Source organism: Dioscorea cayenensis, chromosome 19 (genome assembly GCF_009730915.1).
Source record: "Dioscorea cayenensis subsp. rotundata cultivar TDr96_F1 chromosome 19, TDr96_F1_v2_PseudoChromosome.rev07_lg8_w22 25.fasta, whole genome shotgun sequence".
NCBI classification, from domain to species: Eukaryota; Viridiplantae; Streptophyta; class Magnoliopsida; order Dioscoreales; family Dioscoreaceae; genus Dioscorea; species Dioscorea cayenensis.
This window is the reverse complement of record NC_052489.1, coordinates 28,088,111-28,103,373: the sequence shown is the minus strand read 5'-3', so window position 1 is coordinate 28,103,373 and position 15,263 is coordinate 28,088,111. Positions and strand designations below refer to the sequence as shown.

The window sequence follows — 15,263 nt, the reverse complement described above, 5'->3', positions numbered from 1 at the left end:
TATCTTTATCACTATGAGTCTATGCCTTTATATAATCTCAGAATATCTATTATTAATTTTTTAAACAATGATAAATTAGTTGTGTATTAAGGAAAATAAAAATAGTTTCACTTGCCTCTTGATCATATGATATGATCATTCAAACATAAGAAGTCTGAGGTTAATTTTAAAAATAAAGTTCATCTGAACAATGGACGAAGAATTTTTTTTTTTTTTTGGTGGACAAATTATAATCCATGATTATTGTTTTTTTGGACTAAAGATGAATGGCTAGGGAGAAGACGAGAACATGTACTATCTTTGATGGAGTGAGTAGGAATAGGGTTCATGCACATATAAAGTTTTGGGATCACTAGTGCACAACCATTATTCATATTTCTAAAATTATGTTTTCACAGGTGAATTGAGCGTTCATCTTAGCAAGATATTTTTTGAGGGGATTCGAGTATCAATTAATCTTTAGACGATTAACAACCCATAACTATGATTGTGGAAGTGACTTAAACCCTCAATCTTTTTCTTGGGGGTAGTAATTGTTAGAGTTAGGCTCTATATTTAACATCATTTGATACCAAGTTAAGATGATGTGGCAAGCTGACTTGGCAAAAGATGATGATGTGGCTTGAAAATTAAAAACTATGGTTTGTGCTCTATTTGGAGGATCTCTCAAGAAATCAAGTGGAGAAAATATATTGAAGTTATCTTTAGCAAGAGTATCAACTTTGGAAAATTCTGATGAGGAACAAGTAAAAAGAATGTGGAAAATGTCTACACAACTATTTTTAGAAAATAGATCTATCTGAAGACACAGGGTTATCTATGGTCACAACTAATTGAGGAAACAAAACTATTTATGACCATAGCATTTTTGAAGACCAAGAGCAAATCTATTTGAAGGTACAAATATATTTGGAGATAGTTGAAACCCATGTTTTGAAAACCGGACCGGACCGGCCGGTCGGACCGGAAAAACCGGGAACCGGCCCATAGCTCGGTCCGGTTTTAGAATTAATGTTGACCGAATTTTTGAACCGGGTCAAACCCGCCAAACCCGTGAACCGTCGGTCGGACCAAAAACCAGATGGAACCCGGTTTTTCAATTTTTTTATTTTGTTTTTGTTTTTTTGTTTTTTTGTTTTTTTGTTTTTTTGTTTTTTTGTTTTTTTTTTGTTTTGTTTTTGTTTTTGTTTTTAAGAAAGGACTTAGGGCATGAATTGGCTCTTTTTCTTTATTTCATGATACTCTTTTGAGTCTTGATTTGTTGAAAATATTATTTGGATTTTTTTGGAACTTTGGAGTTTAGAGGTATGAGAAAAATACTTGTAAATTGTTTAAGAGGTATAGATCATTTAGGATTTATTTTATTTTATACTTTTTATTTTTAATAGTAATGATGATCAAATATGAGAATTAAATTAATCATACTTAGTTCTAGTTTTTGTTTTTGAATTTTTTTTTCATGCCTTGTCTCATCCTCACATAATTAGTAATTTAATTAGTTGTTTAATTTATGTAGTTATCATCATCCATTTATGATTAATAGATTAAGAAATAAAAGGTTTAGGGAATTGTATTTGTTGCTTTTATCTAGATTAATTATTTGAATCTTCAACCATTTTTGATAAAAATCATAATGATATTAAAAATAAATATTTAAGATAATTATGATTAAAAATATAATAAAGTTTGTTATTATATGTATATATATATTCTATATATATAATATTTAAGATAATTATTTATTTATGACGTCATCCGGTCCGACCAAAACGGGTCATCCGGTTGAACCGACTGACCCGTGACCCAAATATGAGACCGGTTCGCTATCCGGTCCGGTTTTAAAAACATTGGTTGAAACCCAAGTTTAGATGAATGAAGATCATGCTTAAAAGATATTAAAGAGTTAAACTTGGGTGAAAGTAGATCAAGTTTAGTAACAAGAATATCGATGAAGCCTAAACTTGGATGAATGAAGATTAAGTTTCAAGATTGTGAAAATCAAACTTGGATGAATGTAGATCATATTTGGAAAGAAGATTTTGAAGATCTTTGAGGACCATCTTTGGTGAGATGGAGACATGCCTTGGTGGGTGCAGTCCTCAAGAGAGGGACCTGCTAACATGATGCGAGAAGACAAGCTAGTTGCTGGCAGAAAAGGCTCGGGAGGAGTTGACTGCATCGACTTAGACTGGCACGACTAGGAGGGTTGGAGGGGTCTCAAGGTCTCGTTGCAATAGAAGCTAAAACTCAATCAGGATCAACAAGTAGGTTGCAAGCTTGGTTACAACATGAGCTGCAACATCTAATTTTGGAAAGTGTGAAGCTGCGGAGATTCTAAAAGAGGGAGTCACTATATTTGGAATGTAGAGAAGTTTATATAAAAGACTTTGCTTTTAGATTTATGATGGACCACTAGATTGAGACCTTGGGTAAGGGTGAGTGAGAGTGGGCATCGGCCAATCTAGGGAGGGTTCATGTTGTTGAGTTTTTCGCAGCAAATTCTTCATGATGTAAATAAAATAATTTCGGCTACTAAATTGAACAATAAATGAAATTAATCAGGCAGACCCAAAATTTACATGAAAAACTCTTATGTTTAGAGGGAAAAAACCACTGGCCAAACTCCGAATTAAATCCACTATCAAAATCAACAAATAAAAAAATTCTCAAGCAAATGCACACTTGAGATCACCGCCAATAATGGAGAAATACAAATAATAACTCTAGAAAACCCCTTTATTGAATGATCACACCAAGAAGAAAAAACTATAGAAATTACCCTCTAAGATTGTTCTAAACAAATTTGCCAATTTGATGAGGATTCAATAGAAAAAGAGATGTTTTCTTCATCTTCCTCCTTCCAATGGACCCAGAGAACAAAACCACGTTTTTTTTTTCTTGTTTCTCACTATGTCTTCTCAACAACCACATATTTAAGTTTAGGTTTTTTTTTTTAACATTTTGCCCCTGTCTTTATTACTAATAATAAAAGGGGCTGGATCGAAGTTTGGCAACCAAACCAACACATGTATTCATTGTGAGAGTGAGGGTGAGTGTTGTACTTTTATTTTCTTTATCTCTTTTAGTGGATTATTATCTCTGGGCTTGGCCCCCTAGACGTACACAAGTTGTGAGTGTAACTATTTTGTTTGTCTCATTTCTTTTGCTCATTTGATTTTACATTGAGTGTGTGTGCTTACATTATATAATGAGTGAAAATCACCGCACTAGTACTCCTTCCGAAGTTATTTATACTGTTTAGTAGTTTATGGATTTTAATGTTTAACTTGATATTCTCTACTTATATATATATTTTTAAAATAATAAACAAAATCATGCATTGTTAATATAAAGTCCACATTTAAAAAATAAAATAAAATATCAATGCGTCATTTCATTTTTTACAGAAAATAAATATTTCCATGGAAATTCATTAAAATGCAAAATTGACAAATTTATTTGAATATAATAAATCAGAAACACTGTTTTTTATGCATATTTAAGCATGCATTCCGGATTCCATAACTAGTAAATACCCCATTCAAACGCTCATCCTCTACCTTGGGAGATAATGCCACTATCCTATTACAGGGTTACTCATCCACATTTATCCAAAAATCTATATTGCAATGATAAAAATATGAAATAAATATTGTTTGATATTTTGATACAAATAATCAACCAGTCGTTCTGTTCAAAGAATTTTCTAAATATTCACTTTAAAAAAAAAAAAATATGTATTAAAAAAATATGAAATGCTCTGGAGTAGGTGTTTTTCTTTGTTTGTCTAGCGAGCTGAGATGTCTGTCGACACCTCATGCTCTCCTGGGATTCTTTTTCACTGCTTTGTTTTTTCTACTGTCTTCGTCTTCTTCTTCTTCCCTCACCCCTGGTGAGAGTTGACTTTCCTATTGTACCATGTTTTACTTTTGTACTGCTGTTTTTCTCTAATAAATTTGTGGTTTATCCACTTTTTATCCATATGAAAAAAACTATAAATGCTGTTCCCAATCTGCCCTTTTCAACCGTTCTGATGCTTCCCAAAATATCCTTCAAACTTCCTCCCGCCAAACAAACCGTAGAGGAATACATTGTTTCTCTGATCCAAAAATGCCCAAACTTGAGAACACTCCACCAAATTCATGGCCATTTCCTCAAATACCCCTCACCCATTTCCCACTATGCCCTCACCAAGATCCTCAGCTTCTCTGCCCTCTCTTCATCCGGCAACCTCCGCCATGCTCGCAAGGTGTTCGACCAATTTCCCCAACCAAATGTTTTTTGTTGGAATTCCATGATCAGAGGCTTCTCTCTAGTCCAACATCCTTCCAAAGAGCCCATTATCCTATACAAGGAGATGATCCGAAGGGGCTTCGCTTACCCGAATAGTTATACACTTGCCTTTGTCATGAAGGCTTGCTCCATTGTTTTGGCCTTTTGGGAAGGCATGCAAATTCATTCCCATGCTTACAAGCATGGCCTTGACTCAAGCATGTTTGTTCAAAATGCATTGTTGAACTTTTATGCAAAGTGTGAGGAAATTGACTATGCGAGATCGGTATTTGATGAGATTCCTGATAAGAATTTGGTTGTGCGGAGTACTATGATCAGTGGTTATGCAAGAGTTGGATTGGTCAATGAGGCTTTGGAGTTGTTTAGGGAAATGCAAGAAGTGGGGATCGAGCCGGATGAGGTGACCATGGTGAGTGTGATTTCTGCTTTTGCGAAAGCCGGTGCATTGGATTTGGGGAGATGGGTGCATGCTTTTATTGAGAGGAAGAAGATTAAATTTGATCTTGAGCTTGGTACTGCACTCATTGATATGTATGCCAAATGTGGGCAGATAGAGAGGGCGAGGAACATGTTCAATGAGATGGAGGAGAAGGACACGAAAGCATGGAGCTCGATGATTGTCGGGTTTGCAATTCATGGCCTTGTGGATGATGCTTTGGAGCATTTCTCAAGGATGTTAGAATCAAAGGTATTATTGGTTTCATACTCTTTTGCATCGAGCAAAGCCAATGAAAATGCTAGAAATTTCTCAAGCTTATTCTTTCTTTTCTTTCTGCATTTTCTCAGGTGAAGCCTAATCATGTGACATTCATCGGTGTGTTATCTGCGTGCGCTCATAGTGGATTGGTTGATGATGGACGACGATTTTGGTCTGTCATGCATGAATTGGGCATTGATCCAATGATAGAACATTATGGTTGCATGGTTGATTTATTATGCAGAACTGGCCATTTGGATGAAGCTTTTGTTTTTGTGAATGACATGCCCATATCTCCGAATTCTATAATTTGGAGGACTCTTTTAATGGGATGCAAGATCAGAGGGAGTTCAGATAAGATAGAGATTGCAGCTGAACGGCTTCTTGAGCTAGAGCCACACAATCCGGAGAACTATGTTATGCTCTCTAATCTCTATGCGTCGAGAGCTCAATGGGAAGAAGTGAGCTACATGAGAAAAAAGATGAAAGACAGTGGTGCGAAAATTGTTCCGGGATGCAGCTGCATTGAGCTTGATGGCATTGTGCACCGATTTGTTGTGGGTGATGAATCACATCCAGATATCAAAGAAATACGAAAAGTGTTGATCGATGTGTCTGAGAGAGTTCACCGTGCAGGACATGTGCCATGGACTCGCGGAGTTCTACATGATGTCGCCGAAGAGGAGAAAGAAATTGCACTTTGTGAGCATAGTGAAAGATTGGCAATTGCCTATGGACTGTTGAAAACTAAATCGCCGACAGTGATTCGGGTGGTGAAAAACTTGAGAGCTTGTGATGATTGTCATGAGATAACAAAAATTGTGAGTAGAGTGTTTGATAGGGAGATAATTGTAAGGGATCGAGTTCGGTTTCATCGGTTTGTTCAAGGGAGTTGCTCTTGTAATGATTTTTGGTGATGTTTTTCTTCCACATTTGTGAATTGTTCCTGATGAGAAGCACATTGTTGCTTATGATCATTCACATTAATGAAAAATGAAAATTTTAAAAGAGAAAACAAGAAGAAAAGATTACCACAAATTCTTATGAAATCAAAATGGAATCCAACTAGCATGATAACAATATCAATGTAGGAAGCCTGAAGAAAATAACCATGTGTTTGTGTACAATGGCAATGATCTGATTTAGTATCAATTATATAAAATATTTACATTGGTGAATACATATGTATATTTTTAATGAAAAAATAAACGCTACCCTCACTCATAAATCACAATCAGTGACTTGTTACTACTAATGTTTCGAACAAATCTTTAATTTGAGATTTTTAAATATTTTATTTTTGTTTTTTTTATATGTGATCAAGCCGGCTATATTATAAAAAAGAATTTTGCACATATTACCATAGTTTTTTTATAAGTGGTAAAATATAAATTTCCAACTAATAGTCATAAATGAATAATTGACCGGGAAAACACATGGCATTTATAAATAAAGGAGTGGGGCCCACCCTTTTTGGGATGGGAGTCATGAGATGACTTCTACCTGGACTTCGAGCCTCGCGATTCGCACTCATCATCACGTGATCGACGACTCTCGTTTCCTCTTTGGTTTGCCCACATAATTACGAACCCATTGTTTGATCATCCTTTCAATCGCGATCTCGTTTCAGATCCGCTTCACTGGGTTCGTAATCAGGCAAGTTCTTATCTCTCTCCCAAATTGGGATTTTTTGAATTTTTTCTTTTCTTGATTTTCAACAAGAAAAGTTTTGATTTGATTTCTTTGTTTGAGAGCTTTGAGCCCTAATTGGTAATCATGTCTGTTTTATGTTAATTATTTCGGGTTTTTGCTGCATTTTTTTTTAGCAAGCCCTAATTTTTTCTTGGTGTATTTCCGATTTGAGGATAAGATTTGCATTGGATTTGGACAGAGCTTGGAGTTTTGTTTGCAATCTCGAGCCTGCTTTCATCGAATTAAATTCTTTCTGTTTGTTGTTGATGATCCTGTGGGGTTTTTTTTGGGTGTTTCCGTGGCTGGGATGATTTTGCGGTTCTGTTTGTCATTTGATTAATGTCTTTAAGCAATGTTTTCGGTTGTAGTTGCGACATGGTTCTGAATATTCTGTCTTTAGCTAGATAGTTTGTATTGCCGGAGTAATTCGTCAAGATTTTTACTGTGTTCTTTATGCTTCTGCTAGTCCCAGTAAGCATTGAATTCATTCTCTCACGGAAGATATTCACAAAAACAAATTTTTTTTACTGTGTTCTTCTTTGTATATGTATGTTTTGGCTTGTGCATATGCAAATAGTTATATTTCATGTTTGTATGGCCAATTTTGCATTTATAATCTTTGGCAAATTTATGAACCATTTGTAATTGTTATTAAGACAGAAGAGTTTGCATTCACATCGTTTTGCTTGTAGGTCTAGGAGCTTTCATTAGAATGTGGAAATTTCATCATAGATGTGTGAACAGAAATTAGTTTTGATATGTCGGTGTTAAGGATTTAGTTTAGTTAATGAGTGTATTAAGATATCAGGGTCCGAGATTCCATGAGTTTGAGTGATTTGTGAGTTCTTCGCTGTAGAAAAAGACGAATTTAGAAGAATTTTGTTGGTTTTGGTGTTGATACATTTTGTTAGATTCATTCTGCACAGGTCTACTAACATTGTATTAGAATTAAGTTAATACAGAGGCAGCTGTGGTAAAAATAAAAATTCTCACTCTTGGGCAGAACGTTTTATAGAGTGGCGAGTGGCTTGTGTACTCCTGTCCATGATAGCATTCATCTGTACTCATTGGTTGGCATAATAATTTGGAATGCAGAATTAAGAATCTGACTTTACTAATTGTTTTTTTTTTTTTTCTTTTAAATGGTTCTTGTTGTATTTACTTATTTTGATGACTGATCTTGCAGTTGACCATTATAGCAACCGGTTATTGTCGAGTGTGCTGTTAAGGGTATAAGGCACCTTTAAGGCAACTTTGATTCATATACAAGATGGAGGCAAAACAAGCTGAACCATCGTCTCTGCCGCAAGTTGCAGCTGAGAGTCAGCAACCTGCACCTACAAGGCCCGATACTTCTGTTCAAGATACATCATCTTTACTTTCTGCTTCTGGTATCACATCCTGGGCGAGAAACCTCAAAATTCCTCAATCATCTAGCGAAGATGATACACAATCTGGGAATTCTACGAAGTCAGCATTTGCTCGTTTCACTAGTGGGTTTGGATTGCGGATGTCTCCAAAGTCGCCTACACAAGATGATAATGCTGAGGAAAGCTTAACAACTTCACAACCTGGTGTCTTGGGATCTTTTACAAAAGGATTGATGGACTCATCCAGGAGTGCAGTAAAGGCAGTGCAAGTTAAGGCCCGTCATATGGTCTCTCAGAACAAAAGGAGATACCAGGTAATAGTACAGCTACGATGAGCAATTTATTTTAACAACAGTACTGCTACTATTGGATTTTTACTGACACCTTTTAAAGTTAGGTTAAGGTATTATCTATAAATCTCACCTTAAAAAAATTAAGAATTCTTGCTAAGCCTTTATAATGTGTCTCATGGTTGGTGCTGGAGCAATTTTGCAACAAAGAATGCGGATAAAAATGCAGAGGGTTTTTATTTTATTTTATTTTTTTATTTTAATGTTTTCTTGCTGTTGATATAGAGACACTATTGATAAAGCCATAAAAAAAATATGGGGAGACTATTGACACTTTCAACATAATACCATTGGTTAAAAAGTAGATCCTGGAATAAATCTTAAAAAAAAAAAATTAAAATATCTCACAAAGGAACTGAACCTTTTGTGAATCTATTTATGTTCTGTAAGGTGTTGAATTAGTTACATTAATATTTTCTTCTTTCATGTACTGTTATATTTTTCTGTCATTTAGATAGGCACTCATTATGTTAAGCTGCTACCTTTATATTATGCCTCAATACATGATGCCACAAATTACTATTATTGGGCTGTAAGTGGTGTTTGTGTAGTGATTGGGCCCTTTTCAAGTTGCCTTGGAACTATATTTGCACCTTTTGGTTGAATCATATACTTACCAATAAGTGGGGAAAAAGGATCATATGAATGTTTTGAGGTTATTGACACTTGGGTATTAGATAGCACCCGAGTTGTCTGGTCTATTTTCAAAAAAATATCCCTTAGAAGTTTCTGCAGAATTATATTTGTACTTTTTGGTTGATTTCTCTGAATCCTAGACATGCCACTTATTGGGGAAGAAAGTATCATATGAATGCCGTAAGCTTATCTGCATTTTCTTCTTTTTCTAGGAAGGTGGATTTGATTTGGATATGACTTATATTACGGAGAATATTATTGCAATGGGCTTTCCTGCTGGTGATATGAGCTCTGGTTTTTTTGGATATGTAGAGGTAATTATGAATCAAAACTCAAGATTATACCTAATGTCTGTTTTGTGGTGAATATCTATTTATTTGATTTATGCATGATGTCATGCAGGGATTCTATCGTAATCATATGGAAGAAGTGATCAAATTCTTTGAGACTCATCACAAGGTGCCGATATTTTTAATAGCTTATTATTGTAGCAACTTTATGTTTGGAGGTGTTCATTACTTTCCTCCCAATTCTTTTATCATTGATAATGTAACCTTACTTGATTGAAGTTAGTAAAACTGAAATTTAATCTGGTTGGTAATAAATCCCTGTAGAGTTCTACACCTATCTGCGCCAAAAAGATCTACGCGAGCTAACCGCTTTTGCTCAATAGATTTTTTTGTTACAGTAGCTAATAGAAACAAAATTACTTCCTTCAAAAAGATTTATTCAGATATGTTTGTCTTGAAATACTAGGCTAGAGCTTTGTTTCAATGATCCAACTATACATGTTTTTTTTTAAAGATATCTTACTGTCATCCACCACCTGAAAGGCTTCTAATGTGGTTAATATTCTCATGCAAGCTAGTTAGGATGGCATGACAATGAGTAAAATAACTACATACGAGGATTCTACTGGTGGTATACTTTTTGAGGGCAATAAATTTTGGAGTTCTTTTGTAATTTGCGCCAGTTTGGAGATAGTCCATTTCACCAGGAGTATAAATACTCTGCCTATGAGCCTAATAACACCATTTATCTATTTTAAAGAAGCATTGCTTTTCCTTTTTTTTTTTTTTACTCCTTTTATTTTCTTTTTTTCTAGTCAGTGTCATACTTTAGTGGATGTATTTTATGTATTCACAATTGTTTATCGAAGGTGTATCTTTTTATACCAAAATAGTGTTCATTTATTATTATCCAGTGACGTGCTGAATATTTCTTGAACAAAATTTCACACTGAACTCCTATACTGAACTCCTATACAGGGAAAGTACAAGGTGTACAACCTTTGTTCAGAGAGACTGTATGATGCATCCCTATTTGAGGGGAAGGTATGCTGTTTGATTTCTACCTTCATACACATTCTTCTCATTCCGCTATGAAGTCTTTGCTGTTTCTTTCTGTGGCCCTATTGTAATTAGATTTGTGCTGACTAATTTTACATGCAAATGCTCTGATAGTTAATAATTATTGACAAATTCTAGCATCAAAGTAGCAATTACAATTGTGTATATACTTGGATTGAAGATATTTTGAAATTTAAGACAACAGAATGATTATAGATTATGAAAAAAAAGGATTTAATGGCAATGAGATGCTTTTAGCATTTAAGGGTTATCTAATATGTTTCCTTATGGGCATTGTTACTTGCATTTTAGCTAATCATATGTGTTACTGCATTGCTGCCATTTGACTCATGTGGCTTACACCTTTGCTTTTGTCTCATTTGATCGCAAGTCTGTTTGCAGTGCTTTCTGTTTCATAAATAATGGGTGTTTGGGAAAGGACATTAATGAAGAAACATGTTCCACTCCTCAGCTTATGGGTTCATTATAATAACTATATTTGACCTGATCAGGCTTGTGCGGCCTTGAAAACTTAATTAGGTCAGATTATGGCTTAGCTTTAAGTGGCCTGGTTAAGGTTAAGTTTGGGGCTAACACTGGTCTGGCATATTCACAGTCCTATAGTTCCTTCTACTGAAACAATGGTATAAGTTACAATATTGCCTGAACATAGTCGGAATAAGATTTTTTAATTTTTATTTTTCATCTTCTTCTTGTTTATATAGAAGTATTTCGGCTGGTGACTGATATCACACTTGTTTCTTTGGCACATATGACACATCTTGAACATGATAGGTGGCTTGTTTCCCTTTTGATGACCATAACTGTCCTCCCATTCAATTGATCAAATTATTCTGTCAAAGTGCCTACTCATGGTTAAAGGAGGATATTGAAAATGTTGTCGTTGTACATTGTAAAGCTGGGATGGCAAGGACTGGTTTAATGATTTCTAGCCTCCTCCTCTACCTGAAGGTGAGATTGTGCTGTCAGTTGCTGTGTTTTTTACATTTGGTTGCGCATTATTATTATATTTTTTGGCTGTTATGAACTATAACATGTTCTTATTGCAGTTCTTCCCAACTGCTGAGGAGTCCATGGATTACTATAATCAGAAAAGATGTATAGATGGAAAAGGGCTTGTTCTCCCAAGTCAGATTGTTAGTCTATACCATCTATTGCAGAACGTGCATTGTTATAGCTACAAAATTGTTAAGATCGCTGATTTTTTGCTTTCTCTTGTTATTCTTAGAGATATGTTAAATATTTTGAGCGCATCTTGACATACTTTAACGGTGAAATCCAACCAGGTCGTAGGTACTGATATTTTATGGCATCCCTTATTTCTTCTTTAGATATCAACACAATCAACATTTAAAATTTTAAAAGGATTCTTTGTTAATGAATTTTCACAGATGCATGCTTAGGGGCTTCCGTCTTCACAGATGTCCATATTGGATCAGACCTTCAATCACTGTTTCCGATCACAGTGGTAACATTAACTTATTGTTTTTATGTTCTCAATTTATTGCCTCACATTTATGCTCCCACTGGAACTTCTTGGAGCAATTGTGTTATTGCTTGTGTCTGCCACTATTATTGATTCTTGTATATTCCCGACTTTCTCCAATTTTAAACGAATTAATTTATGTACCCTTTTTTTATATGTGTGTGTGTGTGACAGGGGTCCTCTTCTCAACAAAAAAGCATCCGCGAACCAAGGATCTTCTGGTATATTTGAACCTTCACTGTATCTTTCTTCTAAATGTAATAAGTATATTGTTCTAGTCTTAGTTATTGCATTGCCATAGCTGCAAGCTGCTCAGTTAAGACTGAGGTGCATGGTATTTTATGTGCCCACTTTACTTTTACTAGTTTGAATCACCTTTGGATAAGATTTATGTTTGACATGATTGATTTTTCTCAACTGCATGACCAGTGTTGTCTAATGAATGTTTTAGTTCCGGGACTGCCTATTTTGTCAGTTCATTTTCTGCATGGATTCTTTTGCATGAGCTGGCATATGGTCACTGAATATAGCTGATTTGTAATTTTCTTAAGCATGTAAAACACTATAAGTTTGAACCGTGCTTATATAACTTGCTCAAGTCACATACCAAACGTTCTTCCTAAGGATTCTGTTGTACCCTGTTAGGTAGATCCAAACCCATCATCTCATGTTTAAGAATATGTGAGAATAGTTGGAAGTGCTTTCATGACATAGATGCAGTGTGCTGTGATTATGATAGGACATTGTATTAAGGCGTGAGATAAATGTTGAAATCTGTTCGTATGTTTAACAAGTGTTAACTATTCTAGAATTAACTTTTTTGCATGTTCCCTTCTGCTAAATTACTTTGCAGCCTGAAGATTTCTGGTTCACTGCACCAAGGAAGGGAATCATGGTTTTTGCTTTGCCTGGGGAACCAGGTCTGACAGAGTTGTCTGGTGACTTCAAGATTCATTTTCATGATCGTCAAGGAGATTTCTACTGGTGGGGATTACATCCAGTTTCTGTTTTGTTGTTTATTGGTCTTTTCCATGAAATTTGTTTTCTTGTGACCTACTTCATATGTTATGCTTCACCTGTCCATAAAATTCTGATTTTACTTTCCAGTTGAATAAACCTACTGAGTTTTGGTCATAATTTGTTTTTAGTTTGTGCTATCACTTTTTAAGCTTGCATATAAGTTGGTGTAATAATTAGAGTTTTATGCAACTTATCATACCAACCAGCGTTTGTAGCTGGGTGCCATGGGCAAGGGAGGTCTCTGGTGACCTAGGCCTTGAAGGTTAAGGACCTGAGGTGACAAAACAAACAATTTGTATGCCAAAGTTAATACTATACTTTTGGCCATTCCTGAAGCCTAAGATGCAATGCATTACCAGCTAAGTTGCCCATTCTTGGTAAACAATCAGACAATGTGTGTACAGCTAAATTCTAGGAATGTTGATGTAAGGGACATCTGTGTAGATGACAACTTGGTTGTATGCCCAACATATGAAATTGCAGCTACAGAATATCGTCTTAATGGAAATGCTTATATTGTCTCGTATGATGGGATAATGGTGATAAGTTATATATTTTACATCTGAATTATGAACATTTTTTAATATCAAATTTTGTTGTCTTTCATCTGCTGAGTCTACTTTGGCAATTTATGGAGTATATTGTTGATGTAAGATTGATGGTCTATACTAATCAAGAGTGTTTTCTATTACCTTTCCAATGTAATTTGAGCGATTTCATGTTGGCCTTTGGTCTGTGACTTACAATTATCTTAATCTTTTTTCTTTTCCTGTTTCAGTTGGTTGAATACAACAATGATGGAAAACAGGAAAATCTTAACTACGTCTGACCTTGATGGTTTTGACAAGGTATGCATATTATTGCTGAGCTGGCCAAGTAGATGAAGTTATACACCTTAACCAGTAGTGTTTATTATGTTCTAGATAGTAACTGAGCACCATATATCTGAAACTTGCCAAAACAAAATAAAAAATAGAAAAAAAAATTTTAAAAATAAGAAGTGAAGAGAAACAGAACCTTTTTACATCGTGAATTAATATAAAGCAAAGGAACTTCTGTTTGTCACAAATCAATTCTTATTGCTTCTGTTCTCACTTATTCATATGTAACTTCCATAACAAACATTTATTCATGATGGTAATGCCCGTCAGTGTGTCTTCCTGTGTTTCATTCTGGACTACCTCATGTTGATCTCTTGAAATTCACAGAAAGATAAAAATTTTTCCTACAGAGGAAATTACCATCACCAGGATTCCAAGTCGAGGTCGTCCTGGTAGATTATGATGGTACTCAACCTCCAAGGCGTACTGCTGCCGCCCAAAAGGAATCTGATGGGAGCTCCACTGAAACTGCTCAAGTGGAGAGCACTGCACCATCTCCCGACCCAAGCAAGAACTCAGTGAACCAGGATAAGGATGATGTCTTCTCCGACAGTGAGGCGGAGGAGTCTGGGTCTTCAAAGGGACGCCGTTCTCAGGGGGCCAGTAGTGCTGCTGGACCTGCCAACACCAGCCAGAAATCTGAAGCCAAAACTATGCAAGAGGAAACATCAAATATAGCGCAGGGAGTAAAGCAAGTTTATCTTAAAAGCGAAAGCGGTACACAGGCAAGCAAGACTGATGAGCTGAAAAATGAAAGAAATGTCAAGAGCCCCACAACATTAGAGTCCCCAAAGTTGAAACCTAATGAAATGAGTGAGTTCAAAGCAATAGCTGCAGATGCTTCTGTTTTCTCCTTTGGGGATGAAGATGATTATGAAAGTGAATAAACTGCAGTCCAACTTTCTCCACATTGTGTACATAGATGGTTAAGAAACTTGAAACCAGGGAGAACCATGGGTCATGGCATTTCTTATAGCAGTGCTGAAATTTGATTTATTCCTTTCTTTCGTTACCTGTCCAATTATATTTGTATTTGTTTGAAGATGTTTTGTTTTATAAGTATTGAAAGGATGGAGCACTCTTTTCTTTTCTTGAATGTGTTGATTTGCAAGCTGTGTGCTCTCTACTGATGGAAAATGATCAAAAATTTCATTTTAATTTAAAGACGAGGTCCTTGGTGTGTTATTTTTTATTCAGTATTTTATCCTGGTTGAGAAAATTGCTTTTCATACCCTTGTGAAAATGCTTAGTTATTAATATATCCCCATGCAAAACATAGTTCTGTAAATATTTTTTTCATTGGCATTTCGTCATAAGGTAATTGTCACTAAATATGAATTTTTATGTTATCGTGAAAAAGAAAAAAAACCAAAATTAAATGACTGATATCATCTTTTTTTTAAAATAAGTTTATTAATTTTATAAAAAAATAATTGGCTGATTTAAGGAGTGTGTAAGGGTAAAACTG

General features: G+C 35.2%; 2 protein-coding genes across 2 annotated transcripts; both read left to right on the top strand.

Annotated features, from left to right (window-relative positions):
- Positions 1-4,229: 4,229 nt before the first annotated feature.
- Positions 4,230-5,956, top strand: LOC120249956 (pentatricopeptide repeat-containing protein At2g02980, chloroplastic-like). Its single transcript, XM_039258670.1, has 3 exons — positions 4,230-4,702; positions 4,844-4,981; positions 5,080-5,956. Exons 1-3 carry the CDS (start codon positions 4,295-4,297, stop codon positions 5,905-5,907), a joined length of 1,374 nt encoding a protein of 457 aa, XP_039114604.1. The 5' UTR covers positions 4,230-4,294; the 3' UTR covers positions 5,908-5,956.
- A 577-nt stretch (positions 5,957-6,533) lies between these two features.
- LOC120249612 (phosphatidylinositol 3,4,5-trisphosphate 3-phosphatase and protein-tyrosine-phosphatase PTEN2A-like) lies at positions 6,534-14,891 on the top strand. The gene is made up of 13 exons (XM_039258186.1): positions 6,534-6,646; positions 7,869-8,366; positions 9,251-9,352; positions 9,441-9,497; positions 10,307-10,372; positions 11,183-11,359; positions 11,458-11,544; positions 11,637-11,701; positions 11,800-11,876; positions 12,069-12,115; positions 12,748-12,878; positions 13,693-13,762; positions 14,146-14,891. Exons 2-13 carry the CDS (start codon positions 7,953-7,955, stop codon positions 14,680-14,682), a joined length of 1,830 nt encoding a protein of 609 aa, XP_039114120.1. The 5' UTR covers positions 6,534-6,646; positions 7,869-7,952; the 3' UTR covers positions 14,683-14,891.
- Positions 14,892-15,263: the final 372 nt, after the last annotated feature.